We start from the raw sequence: 23,107 nt of genomic DNA, 5'->3' as shown, positions 1-23,107 counted from the left end.
AACAAAAACATCTAGCTATGCCAATGTGTATACCTATGTTCACAACAGCATTCTTCATGAAGATTCAATGGTGGCGGCACAACAAATGTTTATTAACAAAAGAACAGATAAAGAAGGGTAGTTCATTCATATAAATCAAAATTATCCCACTAGTGAAAAACCAGGAAAATGTACTCATTTTCCCAGGAAAAGACCTTCAACAGAAGACAGTCTGAAAATGACCCAAATGTTGCAATTTTACAGTGGTGACATCAACTATGACTATTACAATGAAGTTAAAGAAAAATACACTTATATTTAATAATATAGAAAGCATCATCAGAAAAAAACAAAACTATAAAAGAAACAAATGGAAATTCCTTAGGTGGAAAATGCAGTATCAGATACGTATGTGTTTATGTATATACATACAGATATGCATCTATATATACATAACATATATATATATATACACACACACACACACACACTTCTGATATTGTGTGTGTGTGTATACAGACACACACACAAATACATAAAAAGCACTGAATGAGCTTATCAGTAGAATGGAGGTGATAGAGGAAAGAACTAATGAAGTTGAAGGCAAATCAGTAGAAATTATCCATTCTGAAAGAGAGGGAAGGAAGAGGGCCTCCAGGACTGAGCAGACAATGAAAAAAGTGACATATTTTAGTCCCAAAAGTAAAAAGAAAGAAGAAATGATACCTGAAAACTCACAGTTTAATAAGAGAGATTTCTGAATTTAAGAGACTTAAGAAAATCTTAGCCAGATAAATACAATGAAAATCACAGGCACATTATACTAAAATTACTGAAAATCAAATATTAAGATTTTTACTTTATATGCGGAACCTAAAATAGTCACACTTAGAAAACAGAATATAATGATGGCTGTCAGCAACTAGGAGGAAAGGGATATGGAGAGAAGTTGATCAAAATATAGACTTTCAATTATAACATGAATAGTTACTAGAGATCTAAGGCACAGCCTAGTTAGTAATGATGGACTCATACTTGAAACGTGCTAAGAAAGTATAAAGACCTTAAGTGTTGTCACCACACAAACAAAAATGTAATAATGTCAACTAATGGATATGTTAGTTTGATTGTGGGAATCATTCATTACACAAGGTATGCTTACTCAAAACACCATCTTGTACTTCTTAAATATATACAATAAAAAAATAAATAAAAGGGAAAAAAATCGTTCCATTTGACACATTTAAAGTTAAATAGTGATTCCCCAACAAAAATCTAAAGGTCTAATGCCTTCCAATTTTCTACTTCCTTAATAAATGGTTTGTATTTGTGTGTATTTTTAAAAACTTTTTTAATTGTAGATGGACACGATACCTTTATTTTTTTTAATGTGGTGCTGAGTACCGAACATTGTGCCTCACACTTGCTAAGCAAGCTCTCTACCACTAAGCCACAATTCCAGCCCCTTGTATGTATTTTTATATTGCTTTTAATTACATTTGTGTCACCAAAAAATAGCTCAAAAATATTTCCAAACTTACCAGTGTTGTGTAATGTCTACTCTATGCCAGGAAATCATATTTTGTGGCTACCTTGAAATATCTCAAAAATACAATCACATCAAATTTTTGGTGTCAGTTATAAAAAGGGAAACATATATATGTGTAAAGTAGAAATATATCAATAACAATAATATTATATAATACTAGAACATGAATAGTTTTTCTCTTATAGAAGAAAAACACAAGAAATAGTAAATAACAGTTATTGCCAACTCACAGGATGAATGGAAGGAAAAATTTTGCTTTTTACATTTACATCATTCTGCTTTAAATGTTCTAACCATGTAGGTGTACTACTACTTTTTCTGAATGGGTAATGCCCATGATGAAAATATTAAAAAACAATTCACAAAAATATTACTAAAGGGTAATTTTCCTTACCATGTGACTAGCACCTAGCCACCGAGTTGCCAGTCCAACATTCAATCACTATGTATTCTAAAGATATGTAATACATAGACATAAATTTACATTAACTTAAAACATGTCACTGGGCTTATTTAGGAAGTCAAATTATGAACCTATTTTATTTCTTTACACTTCCCTATATGGAAAAAACAAAGTGCTGTTTTCTAAATGGCTTAAAACAAAGCACTATAAACTGAAAAGGCAAAGTTATCCTATGAAATTTTATGAAACTTATAAGAACTGGGAGAAATTAAACCAAAAAAAAAAAAACGTTCCTCTGTACCCTACAGAATCAAGATAAAGCTTCTGCACTATTTCAACAATAAAAGAAAAAAACTATACAATGCTGATTTTGGCTGGGGGTGAGACTTAGAAAATGCTCAGAGATGGCAATATAGAGATTTCAAAAGCACTTTTAAAGCTATCAAAGCTTTGATGACTGAAAGAATAGCAGTAGAAATGTAATTAGGTTAAGTAAGAGGGGAGGCCTGAACTGGCAGAAATGAATAGTAAAAGATAAATGAGTTTTATCCAAGAAATAGTGAGTCTGTCACAATTGTAAATGACTCTAGGGTGGGGGAAGTGGATTTGGAGATAGTCATCAATAATGCTCTCTTGCTCTTAAAAAACAAAGAGATGAAAGAAATAAAGTATTAAGCAGTAAGCTGATAAGAATAGCTGACATGTTATTCATTGTATATTTCTAAAAGAAATCCACTTGCAGAAAAAGTGTCTTTAAGTAGAAAAACCAGTTACAATTATATAGAAAGCACTGGCAAAAACAAAACTGAGTATTATTTTTAATTCTGAGAATTCATGTTTACTTATTAAAAGCATATAGTTCACAAGGTACTTTTACTTAACACAAGGATTCATATTTTTGCTTTGCAAAAAATATCTCACAGCAAGTAAATTATTTGAAGGCAGCAGACTACTATTAATATTAAATCACTAAATGGAAATAAAATCTTTTTTTAAAAAATCTCATATCAAAAATAAACTGGAATAATAAGGTATAATAAAAATTATATCAAAGAGACACAAATAAGTTATTACATGGAATGCAGCAAATGCCACTACAGCCTACAAAAGGGAAGAATAGCACTAGAATGAAAGATACCTTAATGATTTAGCACAACCTATCTTCGAAAATTTAATACTATACTGAAGTTGAAAGAATTCCACCCCAATATGATCTTGATATATCACAAAAATAAAGATCATATAAAATTTTTGCAAAAGATACAATTACCAAATTTTAAATGAAATTAAAGTCCCAATTAATTAAATTAATCCCAATATGCACTTCCATATCTAACTTTCAGCTTTGCCACCCTTTTCTTCATATTACACGGAAACTCAAAAAGGCAGTCTGGTATTAAGAACTTTAGTTAAAGAATGTAGTGAGTGTTCCAACAAGCAGTGCTGCAGGGCTTTAATCCCAGCTACTAGCGAGGCTGAGCAGGAAGGGAGACTGAAAGTTAGAGACCAGATTCAGCAACTTACAGACCCTGTGACACATAATATAAACATGGTTGGGGATGTAGCTCATTTGCCTAGTATGCAAGGAGCCCTAGGTTCAATCCCCAGCAGGCAAGAGAGAGAGAGAGAAAGAGAAAGAGAGAGAGAGAGAGACACACACACAACATAGTAGCTAATTCCCAGGAAATTTTGCCAAGTAGACTAAAGACAATATTAGCTATAAAGAGATATATTAATTGCTTAAAAATTCCCTCTAATATTTTCTCATTGCGTTGAAGTAAATGTTTAATCTGTCACAAAAAAAGACTCTTGAGTGGAAGAACCTGGACTCTTCTGTCAGCACCAACATCCTCCAGTCCTTTCAGGCCTAAACCTTGAAATCTGGGGAACAAATAAGCAGGTAGCAAATAATATGAACCTTAGAATCAAAAAAACAAGTGAAATGTTTGTTCTACCACTGACTACCCGTGATCATACACAGTCTACGACTGCAGACATGAGATCATAAACAAATTCACAATGCAGGGGCTGGGGATGTGGCTCAAGCGGTAGCACGCTCACCTGGCATGCATGCATGCGGCCCGGGTTCGAGCCTCAGCACCACATACAAACAAGAATACTGTGTCCACTGAGAACTAAAAAATAAATATTAAAAAAAAATTCACAATGCATAAGTAATGACACTAAAACTATGAGGTTATCATTGGAATTCAAAGAAATAACAGTGAATGGCACTAAGTATTCAATAAATATTTTCCTCCCCTTATGAATTTTTCTTTATCTAGAGACTTCCTTATAACCTTCAGTCCATTCCTATCATTATCCTTTCAAAAACTCTTAGCAATGTTTCCCCAACCCTTCTGCTGCTACACCAGGCCAACTACCACTACTAAAGACATAGAATAAAGCAGTCAATATATGCCCCATGAAAGAAGCCCATCACAAAGGCCACAAATTGTATGCTTTCATTTATATGAAATGGTCCCAGATAGGCAAATCCACAAACACACAAAGTAAATTACTGTTGATTAAAGATTGAGAGAAGAGGAAATGAAGATTAACTGTTAAGGGGTAGAGGGATTTTGGAGGGGTGATAAAAATGTTCTAAAATGTAGTGTGAAGATGACTGAACAGTCTTGTGAATATACTAAAAACCACTCAATCATACACTTAAAGGCAAATTTAATAGTATGTGAATTGTATCTCAAAAAAAAGCTGTTTAAGATTGACTAAAAAGCTTAATCCAGAATAATACTGTATAAATTCAACTTTTATGATTCTTAATAATATACACAACCTAAATTCATTTCCAAACCACTCTGTCCCATTTAAAATTCTTCTAAAATAAGGCAAGATAAGTATAAATGAAATAACCTACTTTTATCCCACAGCTCCTAACAAATATCTCAATCCCAAGTAGGGCAATTTCCTAACTAAACCCTCACCCAAATATTATGAAACTCCTTCCTGACTTCAATTCATCAATAAAATATTAATTAGGCATTATTAAATAGTATGAAGGAGGCTATTAGAGAATGAACAGAGACATTATTTCTGCTATCATGACACTTTTAATTTACATCTTATAATGTGAAATCTTCTTCCCCTTTTATCTATCATTTCCTATTTATTGGTTTTCCAAGGATCTGATCAAGATCATCTCCTTCATAAACCACCCAAATAACACAGCCCTTATTAACTTCCCCAATTAAATACTCATAAGTCATTCTTAATTATTTCACATATATTAATTTTATCTCTGGAACTAAAAGCCTCAAGTCTAAAATCATGCCTTAATTTTCTGTATATACTACAGTGTTCTGAACAGAACTGAGCACATGTTCAACACAAAACTGAAGTGATTACTTTCAATATTCCTATGTGATAACTGTAACTACAGCTACCATTAAATGATTTTAAGATTATTATTTTGCTGTAAGTTGCATGTTATTTCGAACCTTCATCAACACCTATATAAACAGATGTTCTATCTTTTTAACCCTGGGCAACTATGGCTCAGAGAAGTAACTGCTTCAAAAAAAATAGTAAAACTAGATTAAAATTCAAGCATCAATCAACCTCCAAAATCAATGTTTTACTTTTGTTTTAAGTTTGAGTGGTAACTTCCAAAATAAAACAAGAGAAATAATTGACAGTATAGTTTATCAAACTAGCTAGATGATGGCAAGCAATTTACACTCTGCTAATTTTCTCATCTATAATAAGGGAAAACAAGTACCTAGTTCATATGGTTAGGTATCTGAAGAATTAACATATATAAAGCATTTAGAACAATGACTGGCAATATAATACACACTGTATTAACTTGGCTATTATTCTTATCATCATGAATCAACAAAAAGAAGTCTAAAGGTACGTTTCTTCTCTCATCATGTCTACAACAGATCATGTCTTCACACTGCCTATAAGATAAATAATCAGAGTGAGAGGAGAATTCAATAACCTCCTTCAGTTCCAACATATCTTACAAATTTAATTCAACTTAAGCACTTATTAAGCACCTACCATATCAGGTTCTATAAATATGTCACTGTCTTGTATCATTGAACATTCCAGTCAAGGAACCACCTAACATCCTCAACTCCAACCTTTACTTTCCCCACACCACTTTCTTTCCTCCCTCTGTTCTCTTTATTGGCATATTAATCTTATTTCTACCTATCAATATTTTACTCATTCCTGAAGATCTGCTTTGATTATTATCTCCACCAAGAAGCTTTTTTCTATCTTCCCTGGAAAATGATGATTTCCTTTCCCAGGATTCCAAAAGTTTTACCTTCAGAGCATTTATGATATGACCTAATATTGTACGTATACATATGAGCTTCCTAACAGCAGGCACTATTTCCAATATGTCTTTATGTTACTCAGCACCACCAAAAGTATTCATTTACATAATTGATACTTACTAGATATTTACTGAAGACTAATTTTTCCAAAACAAACTGGATGCATAAACTATTTCTTCCCTTCCTACTTTTATACATTTATAGACAGACAAGAGATAACCTATTATCTTCTGAAAACAAAAATGAGTGCAGCTCAATTCTTCAAATTCCAATTCTAGCTTATTGAAAAAAAAACTGTAATATCATTGCATTTTCAAATGGGTCCTTACTTTACAAAATATTCCATAATTCCAAAATTACTTACCATATCTTTATTCTAAGGAAAAATCCTTTATTATTCCTATCATCAATTATTCTTCAAAATAAAAACAAACTGCTCTTTATGGTGAAAACTTAAAAACTCACAAGATTTCACACTTTTGGAAAAGAATTATGTTAACTGAAACTGACAATTAACAACAGATCAAGCCGTTATTAAAACAGAAATATGAAATTTTAGGCAACATAAAGAAAAATAAGCAATATACTTATTTCCTCATCCCCACCTATAATTTTTTTCTGCCAAAATCTAATTCTATTTCTACTCTGAGGGACAAACCACTGACTAAATCTTGGACAAAAACCACATCATCCTATATAAAAGGAAACTGATACTAACCTATCACATTTATGTTAGCTACTATACAACACAAAGGGTGGCTGGGTGTGATGGTGTATGCCTGTAATCCCAGCTATTCTGAAGGCTGAATTACATCACATTTTTTCAATTATTTCTTTTTCCCTTCCCCCTCCATCATAGTACAGTAATCTTGCTGGTGTTAATTGTATCCAAAATTTCCACATAGCCACAAGTTACGTTTTTCTTATTTCTTCTCATAGTTTTCCCATCAATTTTAAAACCTGCTTCACTTAAAAAAAAAAAAATCAAAGTACTGTTTTATTTAACTATCCTGAAACATGGCAAGCAGGCCATTCACCAACAAGACAAGAGCAATCAAGGAATACTTTCACCCCCCCGTCCCAAGTAATGAAGTAAATGCTAAGAAAGAATGTCTTTTAAAAGATTAATTTCCAAAAATCTATATAGCAGTTCTCACTCTCTTTGAAGGGCATATTGGAAGCAATAATATTCCCAACTAGTCTTTTATATGAGTAACAAATTAACCACAAAAAGGCAAAAAAGAAGACTCTAAAACTCTTTCTTTTGTTCCATCATCTACTTTTTTATTACAAAAAAAAAAAATTATTAAGACTTTCAACAGAAAACACACAAGCTTTCACTAAAAATCTGTGTACTTTTTAGATAAAATACATCCAAGTAGGTCATGTATTCCAGTGATAACAATCTTCTTCATCCTATTTTAGAAAAAAATTCTAACAACCCGTGTGTTTCCTTTAATCCATATAACCATTATTTTAGAGCCAACTATCAAATCCTGAGTCTAATAAAGAAAAATTACCTTTCTCAAAGTGATCTAAGTTCTATTTTTTTTGACTTCCATTTGTGTTTATATAGTGAAAAATTACTTTTTATAATGCATCAGATTACTCATTTTCAAACTGCAGCTTCAGATATGTCTTCATTTTGAAGTTACATATAACTTCCAAATATATCTTTCCTAAATTAAGTTGCCTTGAATTAATCAGCAAATGTCAGTTTTATCACATTAGATACAATACATACCCTTCACAGTACAGAAATGGCCAATAAAAAAATTCTATATCATCTAGCCTGCATTTGATGATACAGGTTAATCAAATCAATAAACTAATCACTAAGACCCCCTATATATTTCATATTTGTACTAACTATGTAAATATGTAGCAGCAAAGATATTTATTTTTTAAAGTATGGACATTTAAAATGAACATTCTTAAAAACTGGGCTAATAATTTAACCAACCTTGTTGAATATAATACATCCCAATTAGAGACAGTTTAACAGTGAGCTCTGTAAGGAGACTACCTCAGAGTTCAAATTACAGACCTACTACTTAAAAATACCTCAGTTTCCTCATCTTTAAAATGATAATTATATAATGTTACCACTTCATAGGGATTCTGAAAAGCTAATATTTATTTCAAAAACAAAACTTATAGAGGGACTAGAAATAACTAATTTTTACATATTCCACTTAATGTCTTTAAATAAATGAAACCCAAATATACAAATCTCTGAAACATTAACAAAGCATATTTTTACAAAAAGCATTCGCGCAGCTTGGTGGCACCTCCTGTCCAACTACTCAGAAGGTTGAGGCAGGAGAATCAAAAATTGGAGTCCAGTTCAGGCAACTCAGTGAGACCCTGCTTCAAGAATAAAAAAAATATATATATCTCAATAGCTCAATATCTCAACAGTTGTCTAGAATGCAAAACCCCTGATTTCAAAGCCCAACAAAACAAATCAATCAATCAATCAATAAAGCATTCCCTTTACAAAAGTAATCTGTCCTGGCACCCAGACAGCATAACATTTGTCTTCAAAGCCAAGTTTTTAAACTTGATTTAAAATGTTATGCTAAAAACCATATAATTAGTTTTTCATTTGTGCCAAACTATATTCCTCTAACAAAACACTAAAGAAGTCTGATGCATGTTTTTACCAGGCCTCAAACAACACTACCTTAACATACACTATGGTGGCACAGAGGCACATGACTGTAATCCCAGATACTCAGGAGGCTGAAGCAGAGGATCACAAATTTCAGGGCAGTTTAGGCAATTTAGGAGCTATGGATACAGCTCAATGGTAAAGCGCTCCTGGGTTCAATCCCTAGTATCACCAAAAAAAAAAAAAAAAAGGAAGAATATATATTATGTTAGTCCAGCTACTAAGATATTTACAACTACTATAATTCATAAAAAATTTAAGAAAATTCAACAATAGTATCAGTTAATAACTAGAAACAGTCCTGGAAAGACATTTCTCAACTCTGAACCTGTTTCATTTGTGGGTGAAGTGAATTAAATTATTTCTCAAAAATCTTTTTTCAGCTCTATAATTTTATGTGAATTTCCCCTAATTCACTAAAGGAAGTTTCACAAATACACAATAAATACTATTTTTGCACTCTCAAAGTAAATGAATTTTTAAAATGCTTACAGAAGAAAAGTATATTATATTTAATTAAAAGACCTTCTAAAACTCAAATAAGCAAATACTATTGTAGACCAATACAAAAACATAGTTTACATTTTTACAGTCTGAAACTAATATTAAACTATAAAATCTTTAACAATTTAATTCCCCTTTCAGGACTTTATCCTCCTGGGGGGGGGGGGGACCTAGTCTTACTAAATACAAAGAAGGTATAAAGACCCATTTTCTCAAGAATATTTCATTTTCACAATGGGCAAGTAACTTCAAGCAAGGAGAAAATATTTATAGATGGACTATTCAATATCAGAACAGATGAATATTCTTCTCAGATGTCAGGAGTGGGCAGAAAGAAGGATAAAAGCTAAGACAGACTACATCTTCCTTTCTTAGTTGCAAGGAATAGGTAAAAATAACTGGAATTTAAACCAATAGTTTGGGGAAAGTTTTTGAAAAAATTATTTCAAAACAAAATTATTAAAATTATACAAAATGGTTCTTAAAAAATTATGTACCATTTTGCTATAATACAAATCAATTATCTTTTGTTTTATGATGTAAAGGACCTCAAAGTTATAAAACAACCAACACACAAATCAGCACAAAAGTAATACTAATCATTATCATACTTTAAAGAACCAAATTTAAAACTTTAATCCAATAATATCATCTTATCTTTCATTGTTAAATAATTCATGGATATTATAAGTGCTTGGTAAGCTACAGCACCCATTGTTATAGCATTATTATTACTTAATTGCTTTGCTCTTGCTTCTTTTTTCTTGTGGCTAATACAGATAGTGCTTATGGCTATTCAGATAGGTAGTCTCTGGGGAAAAAAAAAAGAAGAAGAAACAGCAGCTCTAAGTTCCAACAGAATTACAGGGGAGCATTCAAATGCTTTTAATAGTTAGTGGATTTTTGTTGCAGGGAACATATTGCTTGAAGCTACCTTTTAGCCATTCCACATATCTGCCTATACTCTTAAGCATTTAACCATTTCTACATGTCGGGGGAGATGGAGCCTGCTGGACAAGAGGAAGTCATCCCTACCATGAACTTTCCTCTTGATGAAAAGATTTTGCCTCTTAGAAAATGGGATGAAATAGGAGATGGACAGCATATACTGATGACTCACCACAAGCCACATGTGCTCACTCATTGTGATGTTCAAGAAGCTGAATCACACATCCAGGATATTTTAAAGAAGGAACAATGATATTCAATCTTTTCTTTTTCTCTTTGAATTCTCATTTTGTTAGCTTCAAATTTATAAATTATAATGATGAATCCCCAAACTCCATCTTCATTCCTGAAGTTCCTATATTTTTAACTTTCTCAAGGCATGTCCAATTGTAGAACATTACAAATTGAACAACAAATTCCAATTTTACTCAGCTTTTTAAAACCAACTCCTTTATTGTCCCAATCACTCAAGCTTACAATCTTAAAATCTTCGTGGATGCCTATTTACAATTCAAGAATTGATGTCCAAGTCCTGACTATACCTTCTTCCCAATCTCTCAAATTAGTAAAAATATTCCAATGGTACAAAGAAATTTGGTAGGCAGGCCAAGGACACAGGAGATAAGAAAATAAGCCAAAGACACTGTGTTCCTTTCCTTATGAACTTCAATTCAAAACAAAAGGGAGCCAACTGATTATAATTACAAATATTACGATGTATTTATTATGTTTTTTACTATGTGCCAGGCACTGTGTTGAAATATATATACACATACACACACACACACACACACACACACACACACACACACACACGTTTATACATACAGTTATACCATAAAAAAAAGTAAGATAAATACTTTGATCTCCAAATTAGATGGGGAAAAAAAAGACCTGCTGAGTCTGAAATTTACAAAACCATACAGCCAGTAAGTGACAGAGCTTAAACTCAAAAACAGCTGACTACAAAACCTTTGCTACTCATAAACAAACAAAACAATGTCCCCCAAAGATATATAAAAGCAATCTTTTCCAAGATTTTTATATTTTCTGTTTCTTCCTTAATACCAATAGCCTACTGCAGAATTTCTGCAAAGCTAGTATTCAGTGGGCTGCTTAAGAATCATTAAGCAAACTCTTTAAAAGGATATTTTTTAAACCCTCCAGATTCTGAGCCGCTGGGGTATCTCTGATGCATAGTTTTGTTTTTTTTTTTTCAAATCATACTTCTAACCCCTTTGTTCTCTCATTCATTCATTTGTTCATTCAATAAAGGTATGAGTTCCTAATATGAAACAAGTCCTATAACTTCATCCCAAATCTCTTCTACATTTGATCCTTCTGCATTCCATTCTGGAAATACTCTTAAAAGCCCTACATTCAACATTCACTCCTCTACTTGAAGATTTTTATTCCCTATGGAGTACAACTCTTTTGCCATCAAAGCTTTACTGACATATAATACCTGGTACATAGTAGGTGCCCACTAAATGTTAGTTTCCTTTTACAATACATAATCTAAACTTACAGTATGTTATTACACATAGAATTCATAATAGAGGTGAGTGGTGTAACATATCACACTGAAAAGGCTGAACTTTAGCAGCAGCTGCTCCTCCCCTTCCAAACCATACATACATGCTTTTCCTTCCATTCACTTATCCAAATCCTTTTAAAAATTACTCAAATTCAACATTCACTAACTCTTTCTTGACTTCCTGACCATAAGGATCACTTAACTAGAGTTGAGGGAATTGCTACTACTATAGAAAAGTATGTATCCTAATATTTGATTAATTTTAGTTTTCTACCATCATTTAATTTTTTAATGATTTTAATTTTTGTTCAATGAAAATTATTGAAGGCAGACTATACTAGACGTTTTCATTATAATTCCAAAACTGCCTGGCCTGCTACAAAGTATATAATAAGCCTTAACTTGACAATATTCCATTTTTAATACCGTTACAAGATATCCTCAAATTACTAACATTGCTCCCTGCCTTTATAACATCATAAATTAATTCCCTGACTTGAAATCAAAAATATCTACATGATTCAAAACTGCCAAAGGCTTATCCTCTAACAAGAAGCCAGAAGTCACTCTTACTTTATTTGCTACAACACCTTAGGCAAGTAGCTTAACTTCTCTACACCTAAATTTTCTTGTCTATAAAATAAAAATAATACTTCTCAAGTTGATGTAAAAACAGTAATGAAATAATATAAAGCATTCAGCACAGTGTGTAGCATAACTCTTGCTACTAGCTATTATTATTTTCTGAGGAACAAAACCTAAAAAGTAAACTTTTTCTAGAGATTAATAAGCAAGATATCAAATAAATAATCTAGGAATTCACATATTCATAAAAAAAATTAAGAAGGATTCTGTCAAATTCAAAAGGCTAAGATTATTTTTATAAGATCACTCTAATCAGAAATCAAAAGAATTTACCAACAAAAATAAAGTAATATGTATAGTTCTAAAAATGGGTTCAGGAATCCCCTTAGTGTAAAAGAATCAACACAGGGTCTAAATACAAAACAGATGCAAGAAGTACCTTCAACCACCTGTTAACTAGATGACACTACAGTAATTTAAATTCTCTAATTCTATTTTTTCACTTGTAAAATGAAGCAAAAATGGAAGGTAAGATAAATAAAAAGCCTGGCTACCAGGTTCTCCACTAGTGGACATTTCCCCTCTAAGCTTAAAAACTGAAATGTGTTTAAAAATAAGGCTGGAAGATTCATTAGGTACAATATATACACAATCCAAAGTGAATATAGGTTTTTAACACAAAATTGGTGGGCAAGAAAGACAACTGGACAGGAAAGGAGAAAGATTTTAGCTACATAAAATATGACTTCTCAATAAGACCATGTCTGTTACATCGAACAGCATGAAAAACATATCTCATCAAAGAATAAGAATTTCTATGAATGCATTTGTTAACAAGATACAATGACTGTTTCTAATTATGAACATGGCTAGAAAATAGCATTATTATTAAACACTATGTACAGAACTTATGTAAGAAACATGAACTTCACATGCATCCACCCCACTCATTTCTACTGCTCTCAAACAAGATCATCCTTATTTGTACTAAATTATAAAATGTGGTCACAGGATAAATTAAATAAGCTCTTCATCCACAAACTCCAACAAAATACTTATGCTTACATTTCAAGACTGCTAAAAAGTTTAAGTCTACTACGGAAATCCTGTAATTCACTCTTCACCTGAATATATATGAAACTGTATTAAGGCTTTATTAACCTCTGCTATTATAATCAATGGAAATAATTTGCCAATACAGTATTTATCAGGGATAAAGAAAAGACATAAAATGGAAAAGGAAATTCATAGTCCAAAACTCTATAACCAAGCTACAACATAATACAAGTATATAAAGAGTTCTCTTACTTGACTTGAATATTGGAGAAACTTGAGTAACAACAGGCAAAACAAAACAAGGTAAAAGTTTTTGCGAGCGTTAAAAATTTTCTTTTCTGATGTTTTAAAAATTGCTTCTCTCACCACTGTAATTTAGTTTTTGTTTGGTGCTGGGGATTCAACTCAGGGCCTCACACATGCTAAATATGTACTCTACCTCTGAGCTATACTCACAGCCCCTATAATTTAATTTTTAAGCAATCATTTCTGTCATTGGGAACCTATGTGTCCAGATTTTATTCAGCAATGCTTTTCCAACACAGACCAAAAAAGTGCAAAGATTTGGTATTGATATGAAGTATTCTTTCTAAATACTTTCCAAAATGAGTATTATCTTTCATGACTTGAGCCTACGTGTTCTTTTATGCTGAATTTTGACGGAGGATCCCTAATTTAAAGTTTTGAAAGTTCCACGTTTTCTAACCAAGTTTAATATGAATAGATGGCCATGTTGTGGGCCACCTTTAGCCTAAATTATACAAAGAAATGAAATGACCAATTTGACTTACATTAATTTTTCACTTAGATTAAGTGGGTAACTGTAAATAGACCTGAGAGACGCATGCATTCTCTGAAGCATAGAAAAATACACAAACTACAGTTGCACAGTTTGCATGTAGGGACCAGACTATTTTGGAATCTAAAACTCTAATGTTAGAGACATTTACCTCTGGTTCAATCTCTGGGACTTACCCTCTATGTGCTAAATAAAGCCAAAGGTGTGTAACTCCAGGAGCTTTTCATTTTTGGGAAAAAAAAAAACAAAAAGTCCTTTGAGAACAAAATAAATGAGACTCTTGAGAGGGAATTTCAGATTGTGACAGTTGGTAAAAAGTGAGGGCAGGAGAGTCCTAATCAGTTTCATTCCTTTCTAATGATTGTCCACAACAATCTCCTTGTGACATGAGAACAAAGTAGCAAAATAATAAGGTAGTAATGAGATATTAAAACAAAAATATCCAAGGTATAATAGACTGAACCCCTCTCCACATTCCTCATGGTCACTCAGTATGTGTTTTAAATCCAAGGCTGCCCTTTCAGAAAAGAGATAACTTACGGCAGTTATGATAGATAAGATATCTAATTGACTAAAAAATAAAACTCTGAAAAAGAAGACAGGAAAAAAAGTAACATCCTACTTATGATGCTACCACTTTATCTATCAAGGTGATAATTACACCATATTTTTGGTAATCAGTGATTTTTAAAGCATTAATTATGTAGCAGTATTTATCACTTTAATACAACACATAGAAGTCCTACTCACACAGGTGAAATCTAATTTTTAAACTAACCCTAAAATAAAACTATTCAACAATTATACTAAGAAGGGAGAAATGAAGGGGAAAAAAGTATCTTTTCAAGGAAAAGATACTGTATGAAATGAAATTAACTTTAATAAAATGTTCACCAAAAAAAAAAAAAAATTCCAAGGCTAAACTACCTAGTGCTTTCCAAGAGAAAATAGCAAGAAGTCATTTGTTTCTCTCTGCCAGTGTAGGATATTAGTAACTGCCACACCAACATAAAGTTATGAGAATGAAGATTAGAGAAATTTCACTTAGAGCGAATAGTGAGGGGGAAACCATCTTTTAATAAGGATACTACAGCAAGTAATAAAGGGGTGAGAGGAGTGGGAGATGGAATTGGCCAGGAGTGGAGTCGCAAAGAGGAGGTGGGTGGTCAAATGAAAGCCCCATTCTAGGTTCCCATTTGCAATTTCCTCCAGCCTTAAAAAATTCGGAGCACTTTGGGGATTAGAGAGATATAATCAACATAGGTTCAACTCACACAAACATCCCACTTCCAACTTTCTAACATAAAGATGTCATTCAACATTAAAAATATGGACAGTCTATTATGAAGACAGTGTGTTCTCTCTAAATGTCTTCTAATATAAAAGGAACAACCACTCTAAAGATATTCTTTATTAAACTAGACATCTACCAGAAAGAAAAATTTGAAAATTAAACACATTCCTTTATTCCTCTACACCTTCCTTCTGCCTTCAAGATACCGTGACTGAATGAATGTGTGCAACTTAATTTTACAGGGGGCTACTATCCCTTTCCTCCCAGTGACACACACGAAAATTTTTAAGTTCAAAATAAATTGATATAATTACCCTCTTTGCAACCTGCTAAATTTTGAAAGTTCTAACAAGATGTAGTTCACGTTGGAAACCAAAAACTACCTTATAAGGCTATAAAAGACTGAAAGCAGGAAGCGGCTTTGACAAAACTAAGGAAGTTGCAGCGCGCTTGCTCACTAAGGGACTTTTTTGAAGCAAGAGAAGTAACACATGACATCTTTCTCTCTCGAATTAAAATGTGACTTGATTCACCCGGTAAAATCGCAGTGGGAGATGGAATTGGCCGGGAGTGGAGTCGCAAAGAGGAGGTGGGTGGTCAAATGAAAGCCCCATTCTAGGTTCCCATTTTCAGAGTCCCGATTCTTCCCTTTCCCCACCCACACCCTGGGCAGAGTGTTGTCACAGCGATCTTGCAAAACCTACAAGAAGCGCTTCTCTTTTCTCGGTCCTCTGCCAGGCCAGTCTCCGCGCTCGGTCCCCTAAGTCCCCAAGCCCACAGGCAGGAAGGGGCGCGGAGGAAAAGGAAAGCCAGGTGGGCCGGGCCCGGCGACCACCACCAGGGCAAGGAACACCGGGAGGCAGCGGCCCCACCTCTCCACGCGCGGCGCAGCCCACCGCGGTGGGGGAAGGGCTGGGAGGGGTGGCGCGGAGGAAGCCGCTCCCCGGGGGTCCTCGGCCCCGCGCGCCCCGCTCCAGCCCCACGAGGGTCAAGCCTGGATACCTGGGAGGCGCTGGCCCCCGCCCGGCTCCTTGCAAGCCGTACCGCCGCACCATTCATCCCCAGGCCTCCTCCCGCCCTCGCCATTTTTCCTTCCTCCGCCTCAGTTTCCCCACCCCAGCCCGTCAGCCCCCTTACCCCGTGCCACAGTCCACCACACAGGCCGGCAACCGTCCCGCCATCTTCCTCCTCGCCTGCTGCTGCTGCTGCCGCCGCCGCCGCCGTCTGCTCCGTGCTGGTTGGGGCCAGGGACTGGCGGCAGGAGATGGGAGCTATCTGACCATCCACAGCCCGGCCGCCCTCTCTGTCCGGGGGGAGCTGGGAAGCTGAAGCAGTAGCAAGAAAGCAGCAGGCTGGGTCAGCGGCTACCACTTCCGCAACCCAGGCAGGCAGGCAGGCAGGCAGTCCCCGCCCTGCCCCGCCGCGGCCTCCTCCCTCCCCCCCCCTCTCGCTTCCCTCCTCCTCACTCCTGCCCCCACCCTACAACTTCTTCCCCTCACGCCGCCTTTCCCCGGGAAGCCAAGATGGCCGCCGGTGCCGACGCCCCGGCCAGGCCAGGCCCAGGCCCCCAGCGCTCCGAGCGGGAGGGGCGAGAGAGCATGCGCAGTGGGGTACAGCCGCCGGCCACCGCTCCGGTCCCGACGTTAGCAGAGTCCACTTCGAGTTTTCCAGGAGGGTTGAGGCGGAGAAGTCAGTCCGAGCTCCCAGTTCTCCTTACGAGGCTGCAAAGGGGCTCTGGGGCTCCAGCCTTCGTATTAGTTTCAGTTACTCTTGTGCTAGGTTGAGGAAGGAATGGAAACCTTACCCGCAGCCACGAATGTCTTCTCCAGAACAGCCTAATTGGAAACATAGTCAGCGGCATGTAACCATTCTTAGAACTTGAGTGGTTGCTTCTCTGTGTGCAGAAAGAGCCATATCAGAACGTGGGTGAGCAGTCGGGGAACACAAGAACAAAGGCTTTCGCCTTGGTCCTCGGCCTTTGTTCTGACGTTTTATTCAGTTACACGTTTTCCTTGTTACTTTAGGTTCTAGGCTTCACAAGAGGGTAGGACAGGGCCGAACCCCCAGGAAAGGCAACCCTCTCCAAATTCCATGTAGTTTACACAAATAGACCTTTATTCAAGGTTTCTGGATAAAGACAAAGATTCCCCCACTGTAATAGTGAGAGTCTACAATTAGGATAATACCAGCGATTCGTGATGGAAAAAAAAGAAAAAAAATTTTTTTTTTAAAGTTACACACTGGAAAGCCTAAAGCAATGGTTTTCAAACTAGTGTGCATCAAACTCCCCAGGAAGGCTTGTTAAGACACATTGCTGGGCCACTTCCCCCAGAGTTTTGTAATTAGTCAGTCTGGAGTGGGGCCTGAGAATTTGCATTTCTAAGAGGCACATCAGTTCCCACTTGAGGAACATGGAAGGTTAATATCTTACCACCAGGCTGATCTTCTCATAAACCTTCCTGAGTTTGCCAATGTGAGAGTGAAATAAAAATACATTTTGTAAAAAAGGTCTTTATTCAGTTCAGATCACATAATCATGGTGTTAGGCTGACTGGGGGATGGAATGTAGAGTTTTTACTTATTCATTTAACACAGTATATTGTTCACCTGCTGTGTTAGAGCAGAGATTGTGCTAACCAGGAAAATGGCTAGAGTGTGAAATAGATAAGGTCTCTGTTCTCAGAGTTTACCTGTTAGACAAATTGTCTTAAGAACGACAGAGAACAGTGAAGAGACCTGTGCGAAATGGGAGCAAGGAGTTGGAGAGTGGAAGGGAGATATAAGATAGGACAAGCTGTTCTGACAAAGTGGCATTAAAAAGCTAAGGCCTAAATAATGGTAGGAGATAAGGGAAGGGTTGGGGAAGAAAGGGAGTGCCCCCCCCCCACTCCTAGAGGACTTGAGGGAGAACAAGCTTGGCTTCCATGAATTGAAAGACCCAAGTGGTTAAGGTGAAGGAGGCAAGGAAGATGAAATAGAAAGTCAAGCCTGAGATATGAGAAAGAATCAAACAATGCAGAAATTTGTAGATGCTCTAAGCATTTTAAAGTTTATCCTAAAAGCAACTTGTAACCATCAGAACAGTTCAGGCAAGAAAATGTGTGGCTTCTTTGTTGAGAATAGATCCAGCAAAATCCAGAGTGGATCATACATTGTGTGTTCGGGATAGGTATATGTGAAGGAGTCTCAGGGGCAACCATCCACATCAATTAGTGTCCAGAATAGCCATAGTTATTCACACCAAATAATCTTAAGACTTTTTTCTGAAGTTTTCTTCAGAAAAGTCAAACAGAACATTTCTATATTAATCATTGTTGGTTTCCCCCTTACATTTTAGAAGATACTAGATGGCAATTCTTTGCTGTCACTTCCATTATCAAGTAGTTAGGGGGTCTTTAGGGGAAGTGTATATTTAGGAAAATTGGCTCTTACAGATGGTTGTAGCTTCACACAGATGGAATAAATGGTTGTTTTCTGCAGTTACAAGTAGTTAAATCAGGAATGAAGGATTTTACCAAAGTGGTACCAGAGACTTGAATAGGTTAGAAACTTGAATTGGTCACTGGGAGCAGCCTACACTCCCCTTCAACAGTTATATGGAAGTAGTTAAATTAAGGGTCAGAAACTTGAGTGCTTCTAGGTCCATGTTAGTGATGAGTGAAGTGAGCCCTAAGAGGGGTATGGTGATGTTGACAAGCCACACCCTAACAGAAGGCTATTGCCTTTTGAGATTTGGGGTTTTGCCCCCCATCAAAAGGAATCTGAAATCTGTATTTCTGCTTGGGTAACTGTGATGGCTTAAATGTATCTCCCCAATGTTCATGTGTTCGATATTTAATCCCCTTGCAGCAGTGTTGGGAAATGGGGACTTTAAAGAGGTGATTACACCATGAGGGCACTACCCTCATGAAAAGATTAATGCTGTTATTTCAGGAGTGGGTTTCTTATAAAGATTGAGTTTAGCCAGCTTCCTTCACTTTATCACCCATATGATGCCTTCCACTGTGTTATGACACAGCAAGAAATCCTGTACCAGCCACTTGATCTTGAACTTTCCATCCTCCAAAACAATGGTAGATAATTTGTTCTTTATAAATTACTAAGTCTCTGGTATTATGTTAGAGCAGCACAAAACAGACTAAGACAGTAAATCATTCTTGTCTGCAGGATTTATTTGACCTGTGGGCTGTCATTTTGTAATTTTTAACTTTAGAGGCTATATATGGTTTAGTTGTATGTTGTCTTCAAAGACATGAGGAAACCTTTTATTACTGTTTCTTTCACATAGTCAAGCCTCTTCTGTGTTTGGAAAGAGAGGATCTACTCAAAGCATTTGGAAGATTCCAACACTTGTTCCTCATACTCTTTTCTTGCTTAATATTCCTACTACTTCCTGTTCGCTGCATACCAAATTGGTCAGCCTCTGAGCTACTGTAATGGCCCAGTCTTCTTTAGCTGCACAGGACCTTCAGATATACATGTGACCAAAGCATTTCTGACCATTCTATTTGCATATGCACTCTTCTTGTTCTCTCCAAACACAGAAGAGGATGTCAGGGTTAAGTGTCTTAGAGGTTGTCTTGATAGAAGTGAAAAGGAAAGCAATGGTAGCCTGAAGGAGATTGTTTAATTATTCTGCATTTATTGCTCCTTAGTAGTACCTCAATTTCCAGGTCAACTGGATGCTTGGTTCTTATCAGTTTTCAAGCCTGGTTCTCAACCTTTCAAACATATACAAGTCTTGCAAGATCCTTCCAATAAATATCCTTTGGCCAGTTCTCATTATTTGCATGAAATTTAAGAACTATAAATGATACAGAAGTTCAGAAAGTTCAAATGATTTTCTTATTTTCTTAAAGTAACTGAGAAACGAACCCAGACCAGACACATAGTTATAATACAACAGCATTCTTTCATTTTGATAAATATAATAGTTACCAGTTACCCTAAGATTATTCTTATAATATTCTTAGATTATTCCTATGCCTTTAGCCAACTTAGCAAATTCTTTGGATCTTAAAAAAAATCCAAGAAAATCTTGTCACTCAATCTTCATTATTCTAAAATAAGAAATATTCTTTTTTTTAAATTAAGTTCTATTCTTACTACAAGGATGACTATTTGCAAGTTAGTAGATCAATGAAACCCCTGAAGAGCATTGATGAAGAACAGACAAATTAACTAGTGAAGATATCCATACAGCCTAGTGTTCAGAAGGAGGGTATTATGGTGTAGATATGAAGTAACCAAAACAAACAAACAAACTCCTATGTTAATACAGGCAGTGAAATGATTCAATTATGAGAGCCATAACCTAGTTAGTCCCACCTAGTTTGAATGGGCTAACTGGGTGGTAACTACAGGCAGGTGGCATGTGGCTAGATATGTCACAAAAAGCATGCCCTGGAAGGTTTCATCTTCCTGGAAGCTCCTCACCCCTACCCCATCTTCTTGATCACCACCAAGAATGGAGCAGTGCCCATCGTCCACACTCTTTTTCCATGATGTTCTTCCTCACCTTAGGCACAGAACAATGGAGTTGACCCACCATGGACTGAACTTCTGAAACCTTCAGCCCAAAATGAACTTTTCCTCCTCTTTGTGGTTCTTGTCAGGTTTTTTGGTCACAGTGCCCAAAAGCTGGCAAACAGAAATTGGTACCAAGAATGGGGTTGTTTCTGTGACTAACTTGACCATGTGCTTTAGAAGCCTTTGGAACTGATTTGCAGGAGGAGTTTGGAAAGGTTTGGAGATGCAAGCTAGGAAAGCTTTAGAATGTTGTAAACAGAATTTAATGGGTGGTTCTGGTGGGAAATCAGAATATCAGAATGCTTTTGAGGTTTCAGAGGGGAATGAGGATTCTCTTAGGAATTGGACTATGGGCCATTCATGTTATATTCTGGTGAAGAACTTGTCTACATTATGTCCATGTCCTGAAGCTTTCTCTGAGGCTAAATTTAAAGGTGATGAGCTAACTAATATGGTGGGGGAAATTTCAAGGCAGTGTAACATTCAGGCACTAGCATGGATATTGCTGGCAGCAGTTAGCCATATTTACTGTGAAAATCAGAAGCAGAAAGCAGAGAAAGGATTTTTAAAACTTGCAGTTTAGAAAAAAAAAGTACATGTAAAATTGGAACCAAGGGATATGTGGTAGTTAAGGAGATTACAACCATAATAGAAATGCTAAGCACTTTACACAGAAATAATACAAAAGATGCTTTCAAGAACACATTCATTGCAAGTTTAAGGACATAAAAGAAAAAACTCCTTTAAAACAAGACCATGGGGCATGGCTCATGCAGGGGGGTCTAGGAAGTAGTTTCACTATTCTCAGTCACAAAAGCACTTAGGCCACTGCAGTTAAGGCCCAAGGATGCCCGGCTATTTACTACGCAAGCTGATAGCAGAGCTTGGTATCATCTACATGTGCTCGCTCTGCAGGAATGAAGTATGCTAAAGTTAGGGGTTCATGGAGGCTTCCACTGAGATTTCAAATGATAGTGTAGAAGGGTTGGAATCCCTGTGGTCTGCCCCTATGAGGGAAATGCATGAGTTGTGAAGGTACAACTGTAGCTGAAATGGAGAACCCAGGAATTAAGAAATGTCAGCAACATAAACTGTCTGCAAAGGAAAGTTGCTGGTTGTGGAGAGAACCAAGCTAAGAGAGAGACCATGAGCATTGTCATGGGGTGGGATTTCCCAAGCACTTTGGAGAGCACATCTTGTTGCCAGGTGTCTCTGATGCTATAGAGGCATCATGGGACCTATTTGCCCAGCTGAGCTGGGGTCTTGTTTTAGTCCCATCTCTTCTTTTTATTCCCTTGTTCCTCCTTTTTAGAATAGGAATATTTGCTCTGTGCCATTGTATACTGGGTATTTGTAAATTACTTTTCATTTTTATAGGAACATATAGCCAGGAATTTGCCTTGAGTCTCAGGGAAGACTTTGGACATAGACTTTTGGCCAATGTTGAAACAGTTAAGACTATGAGACTCTTGAAGATGGACTGAATGCATTTTACACTGTGAGATGGACATGAGTTTTGGGGGGCCAGGCATGGAAGTTATGCTTTTGATATAAGGTGCCCCCAAAAGCTACTGTCTGTATCCTGTATAATATGGGAGCTTAAATGATTCCGTTATGAGAGCCATAGGTAGGTAGCTATAGGCTGGTAGAGTATGGGTGGAGGAGGTGGGTTGCAGGGGGTATGCTTTAAAAGGTTTATCTTCTCTGTTACCCCTTCCTTTCTCTCTCTCTTTGTCTTTCCTGGCTGCCATGAGCAGAGCAGTACTCCTCAACCACATCCTTCCTCCATGATGTTCTCCCTCATCTTGGGACAGAACAATGAAGTCAGCCCACCATGGACTGAACCTCTGAAATTGTGAACCCAAAATATACTTTTAATACTCTAAGTTGTTCTTATTAGGTATTTTGATCACAATGGAAAGAAGCTGACTAAAACAGAA

General features: G+C 36.1%; 1 protein-coding gene and 1 long non-coding RNA gene across 3 annotated transcripts in view; one reads left to right on the top strand and one right to left on the bottom strand.

Moving 5' to 3' along the window:
* The window catches only part of Actr3 (actin related protein 3), a 58,039-nt gene extending 40,977 nt beyond the window's left edge, over positions 1-17,062 (bottom strand). The window contains exon 1 of the mRNA XM_005315930.4: positions 16,776-17,062. Coding sequence (XP_005315987.1) covers positions 16,776-16,819 — 44 coding nt within the window. The 5' untranslated portion in view covers positions 16,820-17,062. The remainder of the gene's footprint in view (positions 1-16,775) is intronic.
* LOC144365512 (uncharacterized) overlaps positions 16,110-23,107 on the top strand; it is a 61,297-nt gene continuing 54,299 nt past the window's right edge. For both annotated transcript variants that reach the window (XR_013424028.1, XR_013424029.1), the window contains exon 1: positions 16,110-16,227. This is a non-coding gene — a long non-coding RNA (uncharacterized LOC144365512). The remainder of the gene's footprint in view (positions 16,228-23,107) is intronic.

The sequence above is a fragment of the Ictidomys tridecemlineatus genome, chromosome 7 (genome assembly GCF_052094955.1).
Source record: "Ictidomys tridecemlineatus isolate mIctTri1 chromosome 7, mIctTri1.hap1, whole genome shotgun sequence".
Classification (NCBI taxonomy): Eukaryota; Metazoa; Chordata; class Mammalia; order Rodentia; family Sciuridae; genus Ictidomys; species Ictidomys tridecemlineatus.
This window is presented reverse-complemented; position numbering and strand designations above follow the sequence as displayed.